This window comes from Geospiza fortis, unplaced genomic scaffold (genome assembly GCF_000277835.1).
Source record: "Geospiza fortis unplaced genomic scaffold, GeoFor_1.0 scaffold496, whole genome shotgun sequence".
In the NCBI taxonomy this organism is placed as follows: Eukaryota; Metazoa; Chordata; class Aves; order Passeriformes; family Thraupidae; genus Geospiza; species Geospiza fortis.
The window spans coordinates 187,028-195,028 of record NW_005054529.1 but is presented as its reverse complement, the minus strand read 5'-3'; the positions used below and the strand labels follow the sequence as shown (position 1 = coordinate 195,028).

At 42.4% G+C, this 8,001-nt stretch overlaps 2 protein-coding genes across 3 annotated transcripts in view; one reads left to right on the top strand and one right to left on the bottom strand.

Annotated features, from left to right (window-relative positions):
* Positions 1 to 220: 220 nt before the first annotated feature.
* CRYZ (crystallin zeta) overlaps positions 221 to 8,001 on the bottom strand; it is a 64,023-nt gene continuing 56,242 nt past the window's right edge. The window contains exons 2-9 of one of the 2 annotated variants that reach the window (XM_005429157.3): positions 7,576 to 7,703; positions 7,091 to 7,243; positions 5,700 to 5,863; positions 5,027 to 5,078; positions 3,734 to 3,883; positions 3,235 to 3,336; positions 2,989 to 3,084; positions 221 to 2,727 (exon numbers count right to left, since the gene is read on the bottom strand). In XM_005429157.3, the coding sequence (XP_005429214.1) occupies positions 2,566 to 2,727; positions 2,989 to 3,084; positions 3,235 to 3,336; positions 3,734 to 3,883; positions 5,027 to 5,078; positions 5,700 to 5,863; positions 7,091 to 7,243; positions 7,576 to 7,686 (990 nt within the window). In that variant the 5' untranslated portion in view covers positions 7,687 to 7,703 and the 3' untranslated portion in view covers positions 221 to 2,565. The remainder of the gene's footprint in view (positions 2,728 to 2,988; positions 3,085 to 3,234; positions 3,337 to 3,733; positions 3,884 to 5,026; positions 5,079 to 5,699; positions 5,864 to 7,090; positions 7,244 to 7,575; positions 7,704 to 8,001) is intronic. The other variant, XM_005429158.2, reaches the window with a different exon arrangement.
* The window catches only part of TYW3 (tRNA-yW synthesizing protein 3 homolog), a 6,217-nt gene continuing 5,900 nt past the window's right edge, over positions 7,685 to 8,001 (top strand). The window contains exon 1 of the mRNA XM_005429164.2: positions 7,685 to 7,978. Coding sequence (XP_005429221.1) covers positions 7,685 to 7,978 — 294 coding nt within the window. The remainder of the gene's footprint in view (positions 7,979 to 8,001) is intronic.

The following is an 8,001-nucleotide window of genomic DNA, read 5'->3' as shown; positions in this document are numbered from 1 at the left end:
TCACCATCCTCAAATTTTCTGTGGCATGATCCAGCCAAACTCAATATTGATCTGACTTCTATAAAGGGAGCAATTATTGACATCAATATTCTCTTGATATTTTATCTTCCCAACTTTGTAATTAAAGTCTCAAACTAACTTATTGTATCATCCTGCAGGACAGGAAGAAGTCAGGAACAGACACAGGACAATTACAATAGAGAGGCAATTAGACTTTTAATGACTAGAAAATGTAAGCAGCATTTATTTGGGGCACAATGAGATTAACCAAGAGCAGCTGCTTTTCAGAACAATTCCACTCTTTTCTGTTTTAGAAACACATAGAACAGCAGCTTCCAGAGCCTTGCATTGTACACAACTCCTCTCTTTGAACCCCAAGCCTCTCCTGCAGATGCCAAAATCGGCACAAATACAAGAGCCTGTTCAACCTTCCCAACCACGCATGGCAGCACCAAGCATGCTGCAATAGGGAACCACTGCCTCCAAAATCCCATCCAGTCAAATCAGGAGAAGATTCTCAACAAACTGAGATAATTATTCCGCCAAATTCAATGGTCTGTGGCACTCACTCTCTCCCTCATCCTTTTCTGCACTGCCAAGGGGCAGCATGTCCCAAAAAGAGAGCGAAACCAAGGACTCTCCAGGATGACATCTGGAAATCTCCTAGATTGGTGGTTTGCATAAATCAGACATACCTGAGCCCGACCTCATTAGTTCTATCCACATTACTTCTTCCAAAATAAAAAAAAAATCCTTCAATTTATACAGTACATTGGAAACTGACAGAAGAATAAACGTTATACGATATTCCCAGCAAGTCAGTCCCAGTCCTGCTGTGCTGTTCTGCCAGGTCACCTGGCAGGGAGCAGCGATAAGGTGGTAACACAGAACTGCTCTGACACCTTCTGGTGACAAACTCCACTACAACCACAGCCCTTGGGACAACAACGATGAGGACAGACCAGAGACTTGCTCTGAATTTCTCCTCTAAACATCATCCACGATGCAGTGGCAGCACTAAGCAAGAAAGGAGCCACTGCAAACCATCAGCCTCTCATTCATTCATGGACCTCTACTAAATTAAGACTGAATTAAAAATATTATTTGCATACAGAAGAATATAGAAGAAAGGTATATACTTTTTATGCACATCATCTCCACAATCATATGTCATTAACCATTACTTTTAACCTCTGTTTAGTACTTTGATATTAAGAGATGTTTTACTTTCTCTAACAGTTGTCCAGAGGAATAGCAGGTTCCCAACTGACACCACTGCTCAGGCCACATTCTGCTTGAGACAGCAGGAACAGTCAGCACCTTTCACCTGGATAATCAGCAGAGACACTAGCTACACACCACTTACACCAGGTGAATCACTTAAATCTTCACATAAAAACCACAGCTCCCTACTCCTGTGGGAAGTGCTACAAACAAGAAAAACAGCTTCAGTGCCCTGGGACAGCCTAGAGGGAGGAAAGACCCCACTGCACCTTGGCAGACAGCCCCACAGCTGAGCTAGCCTTGTCCTTCTCTCCCCAAGCAGCTTTCTGAAACCACTCACTGAAACACTAAGTGGAAATTATTAACTCTACAAACATTCCACCATCTTTCCTGGCAACACCATCTGTTGTGCAATGGACTTAAGGTTTATGAGAACAAGACACAATGGAATGACCCCAGTGTCATGGCAAAGTGGCCTCACATAGACACCTGCACACAAGCCCTAGTGCTGAGGCTGTGCCCTGCCCACTTCAGCAGATGGAATTTCACAGGAACTCTCCTGCCACAAAGCCATGCAGCCTCCACTCTCCCCTCCACTCTCAGTGCAGCCAGGGATCCAGGAGACTTTTATTAAAGCTCATAGGAAGAACTGCAATCTTCACAATCAGCCATTCACCATCCAGAAATCAGCTGCTTCAGTCATGATTGTCATTCCAAAGAGGCAAATCCCAGCATGCAGCTCCAGAGTGAGAGTCCCTCTGGATGAGCCAGGATACTGTCACCTCAGCCTTAGAGGCACAGACAAGTAGAACTGCCTCGGCTCCAAACAGTTCATGTTTGAGAAATTCTGCCCTTCTTTTGAGCTGGAAACTATTTTGTCAGTAAAAGCTTTAATTTCAAGTAAATTACATGACAAAATTTGAGTACAAAATCTGAGTACACATTTTGTGGCTAAAAGAATTTACAGTTCTAATTAACACACATAGTGAGTTATTTGCTTTTGTGTATCTGTCAAAAGCATCTTCATTCTGTTACCTACAGTGGCCTCACTCTGCCTTCACATGTTCCATGATACCAAACCCTACCATTCCCTGTGGCACAAAGTACGCCAGCAGAGAAAATTTATTATTGCCACATCAATCAAAAAAGCTACCAAAATTACTTTACAGAAAATGCAACTCTGCTCATTACAAAAAGAAAATGTTAACTAATTCATCTAAGTGAGCATTTTCTGCTACTGTCAAACATGATCAAAGGCATGTTTATAACATACATTCAGTGAACCATGTAAGCAAAGGTGCAGTTAGAACAGCTACAAAATAAATGGAAAAGGGTGCTCCTTTATAGAAGGAGCACCATCTTCCCTCGGGCACCACTGCTACAAATAATGTCTTCATGAGCCTTGGCTACTTTCTCCAGGGGATATTCCAAGCCCACTACTGGTTTCAGCCAGCCAGCTTCTATGCCATCAAGGACTGCTGTGGCACATTCACGCCTTTCCTCCTGCATGTAACAAACATAGTGTTTATGACAAGGTCTTGGCATTTCAGAATAGTATTGGCAATTTATGCAATAATTAAAGCAAATTCCACAACCTGAAAATATTTTATGATGTTCTGAGATTGAATCAAAACATAAAGGAATGAACTAACAAGTTTGTTACCGTGAAATTATTCTTTCATTCCTCCAAATAATTTTAACTGTTAATAGAAGGGTGTTGGAACAAGTCAATAAAGCACACTTAAAAAGAGAAATGCTCCTCACCTCAGTTGCAAGAAACAGACTCACTCCAATTATGCTGGACTCCTTGCTCATTGTGTCTCTTGGGTTTATCTCAACGCGTCCCCTGCAGCCCACAACCTGCCCAAAGGAGTCCAAAGCATCGAGTCAGAACTGTTCAGAGCGATGCTGAATGCACAAAATCAGTTACACAAGCACCCATCATCACCTCCCTGCTCAGGGACACAAACATTCACTGTCACTCTCCTGGCCCACGACACAAACACTCACCATCACCCTCCCTGCATGGGACAGCAGCTGCAAGTCAGCATCCAGGTTGACATTAGAGAGCATTTCTATGATGATATCCACTCCTCCTGGCCCTGTGCATGCCTGTACAGGACACAGGATGTTATTTTAGTGCTTGGGTACCATCTTTAATTTTAAACACTCCAGAAAGTATCCACTTTACAGCTCATTGTTTAAATTTTCAATGCAGCCTTTGTGCTGTAGCTGACAGCAAATGAGCTGATTTGTAGCACATTTTGCTGTGCTAACCTGTGATGTGATCCCACACTAGAATTTGCTGAATGTAGGAAGTTCTAAATGCCACTGCCTGTGAGGAAAGCTCAGCTCTTCCAGCCCGAGAAAGTTTTTCCTTGTGTAGAAATGAAAAAGGCAGTATAGTATTGATCCTAGATAAATCTATTTTAAAGTCTTCTGCAAACAACTGCTCACACATTGTTAAGAACAACACTACCTGCATTCTTGAGTCCAGACACAGGCCTACCTTAATTCTCTCTGTGTAATTCGGGTCTCTGTGATTAAAGGCTTGGTGAGCGCCGTTTCTCAGGATCACATTCATTCCCTCCTCAGTTCCTGCTGTGCCCAAAACCTTCAAACCACAAGCTCTGGCAATCTGACATGCTGCTAGTCCCACCTGAAGGGAGAAAAAAAAAAGAGAAAATTATTTTACCTCTTTCTTAGAATTTTAAGTAATCTACCAGTGACTTGGAACTTCCCCATTTGAAAAGCTAGCCTGGTAAAGTGTTTTTTAGCCAATAATTTGGATCTAAAAGACAGCTAAATAATCTTTAAAAAAGAAACGATATTTACCAAGGCATGGTAAATTTTTGAGGTTTTTTAATAGCTATCAGCATTTGACACACATCAATGTAGAATGCTGAGTATCTGTCAAACCTGGGCCCTATATTTTTTATACAAATCCAAGGAAATTCTTCTCTTCACAGAATCACCTGCTATTAATACCAGCATTATATATTGCAAAGAAAATCTGCAAGCACAAATTTTATTAACACTACTTTAGAAAGTGAATTCTCAGTGTCTCCTACCAGCTTTGCACTCCAGCAAAAATAGAAGCACTACATTTAGTTTACGAAAATTTTAAAAAAGACTTATGATGCTAAATGCCATGCTAGTATCTCAGAATAAGATATGAATTCATCTTTTTGTTGTCTAACAAATAATTAAGGAACCTTGGCTTCTGGTTCACAGCAGCTGTTTGGTGCATCACCAGAAAGTGAGCAACTGCAGAGTGTGGGAGATAAACTAAAATGTTGAGTCATAAAGATCTAAAGTAAATTTGTCAAGAAAACCCAAAGAAAACTAGAAGTGCAATTTCATGTAGCATTCGGTCGCAGGTTTATATATTCCAGTACCTTTCCTTGTGCAGCCAGCTGTTGGCTCATGGGTAAAACATGAGAATGCAAACAGAAATGCACAGTTACCCTGCACCGGTGACTTATTCTCAGAGGACTGGGAACAATTTGTACATATTGGAAAATTACAGCTTTCTGCTATCAGCAATAAAACTTCCAGACCAACTACCACCTGCAGCAAACACCTGTTCAGTATGTGACCCTCTGACTGGGGAACTCACACCAGCACTCGTGCAGTCTCACAGTTATTGGGAATAACAGGGTTTTCCTGAGAAAGTGTATCCTAGAGTATCTGAAATAAAAACCTAATCTGCTAATCTATTGATACAAATATGACCATAACTCATATCCCAGGAAGGACAGAGAGCAGTGTTCTCTACCACTTGCCTCCTTGGAATACTTACCCCCCCACTAGCACCATGAACCAGCACGCTTTCCCCTGCTTTGGCACAGCCTCTAGGAGAAGAACACAAGAAATGCTGGCACTGTGACTGGAGCACATACTGACTGAGCATGGGGTTGCAGATACTGACATCAAATCTCATTGCTCACACAGCATTGCTTCCAGGTTATGTTCCAATTATATTCCAATTTATGGCTAAACAGATATCATAAGCCTTTTTGGGAAAACAAGGAGGCAAAATAAATCCTGTGACTGATGACTTGAAGCAACTTGCAGCCAGCAGCCAGTGAGAGCCTGGTACTGAGCTTCAGTTCAGGACTTTGGCCTGCCACAGGAAAGCAGTGGTTCTGCTCCACAGCACCTGTCTGCTTACTGAGGAAATTAGAACTATTGCTCTTTTTCTTCCCCAGCCAAAAGACCAGTGAGTACTGAAAGGGAGTCACATATTTTATTCCATGAAGCCTTTTCAGGTAGGTTCCCTCAAGAAAAAAGACTTAGCAGGAAAACACAGTCACAAGCTTCTAGATCACAATTATCTGACAATTCCATCAGTGTAACGTTTTTAAACATTTCCCACTCACCAACCCCCCCCTTTTATAGGACAGGGAAAATACAAACTTTGGCATTGTAAATACCAAAGATTAAAGTGCACAAACATGGATTTGGTGCCTTACTTCTGGAAAAGGGCCCGGTAGGCAGTGAAGTAGGGCACTCCGATCGCTGCTCCCTGCCTGAAGTCCAGTTTGTCGGGCAAAGGAAAGACTCTGTTGGCTGCAGCAACTGCATACTCTGCATATCCTCCAGAAAGTGTTTCAAGGGTGAAAACTCTGTCACCTTTCTAGAATGGAAAGAGAGAACACAGAGAAATCAATAATTTCCCTTACTTTTTCCTTCATAAACATTAAGATGAAATTTACAGGGGTTTGGGCTATTCCTAACAGTTCTCCTATCAAAAATAACTAGTTACATTTGTCAAAGAAATTTTTATAAAATCCGATACATACCATCAATGCAACACAAACTGTATAATTTCTTATACTTAAATCTAAGTATCATAATTATAACCCCACCCTGCAGTGTAACACATAAACCTACTGCCTCATTAATATGAACCTTAATGAACTTTGACTGAAGTCAGGAATTCCATGCACATATTCCAAATGCAAAACCTCAAAAGCTTTTACAAACACAAAAGAAACATTTCTAAATTATTTAAATGTGGAAATATTTCTCCCCTCCATATACCCTAAGACACCTCTCTCTCATTCAAGCCAAGAGCATCACAATTGTCAGAGGAAGCAAAAAGTCACACATAGCAGATATAGCAAACTGTTAGTATGAAAATATGAAAGAAGATTATTCTTCTCTCTTGATAACCCTGTCTCTCAGATCTCCCAAAATTGTTACATAAATTCCAGATCAGGAAATTCCAGCCCAATTTTACCTACAATTTTTATGTTGGTTTGGGACCAAATGTCTAATGACTTAAATGGGAGAACCAATTTAAAAACTAAATTGATATCTTTCTCAGCAAACTGATATTTGCCTTCTCCTGTCCTGAGACCTTCCCACTGAGAAATCCAAATAAAATTACTAGACAGGAGTAATACGGTTTTTGAACAGTTTCAGTAACAAGTAACAGAATTTATGGAGCTTTATAAGTAAGCAATTTCCATTTCTCAAATGCTTTACAGAAAAAATTTTAGTTCTGCCTGAAATTACTACCCCCAGCAAGAAGCTTCCAATCTCAACTTTTTCTGCAATGCCAGAAAAACAGCTCCAAACCCCAACTTTTGTACGCCAGATATCACTGCTTTAAGCAGACAGACTGCAGTGCCTCTTGTGAGAGCTCTGAGCTTCAGGAGGGCACAGCATTCCTCACAGTCCCACCAGCAGACTGGTTTGCCAGTGGGATCCCACTGTGTGCTTGTACCAGTCCATGGAGGGGTTTCCCCCCTTGAAGAGATTGCAGGATTATAAGCAACAAAACCAGGTACAGTAGCACAGCAATCAGCCAAAGAGGACCCATGAAACAATGGTGAATTATACCCCAGTGTGTAAATACCTTGAATGCAGTCACGTGTTCCCCAACACTTTCAATCACCCCAGCCACATCCGAGCCAGGGGTGTAGGGCAAAGCTGGTTTCCTGGCATACGTCCCAGAACGAATATATGTCTCAACAGGATTTACCCCACAGGCATGGACTTTAATTAATACCTAAAAGAAAAGACACTTCTTAAGCAATAACTAAAATGATTTAGCCCTTGAATTCACAGCATGGTGTTGTAGCATTTTTACTGAATTCTCAAACAGCCTCTGTAACAACCCAGTGTCAAAGTGAAGCTAATTTCAGGGAAATCTTGATGTGGAATATATCACCCACAGCAAAGAGCCCACATTTGTTAAGCATGATATCTCAAGTAGTATGAACACACTGACCAAAACTCACGTACTCTAGGTGTAGGGATTTGGTTGTATCTCTCATTCTGTCCTGCAGGCACTTGTTAACATTCATTATCACTATCTTCCTTCACAGACCTCACATATACCTGGTTTTCTTTTGGAACAGGAACTAACACATCTGACTGGAGTTTAAGAACTTCAGGGCCACCAAATTCAAACACTCGGACCGCTCTCATCACACTCCTGGTGGCTGCCATGGCGACCAGCGGCTCTGCTAAAAGACACAAGGAGACCGCTGGTACCTGTTCAGGTCATGGGCAGCCTGAGCCACCTGCCCTGCGGACACTGCCTGGAACACGGCACACACCGCGGGGCCGAAGGGCGATCGATCCTTTGATAACGAACCGAACCGGAGGGAGGGGAGGGAGCGGGGCAAGAGAAGGCCCCCGGGCTGCTCTGGGCCTCCCCGCTGGGAGCACCTTCGGGGATCCGGGGCACGAGGAGGACGGCAAGCACAGCCTGGCCCCGCGGCCAGCGGGGCTGCCACTGGCAGGGAAGAGGGGGCAGGGGGC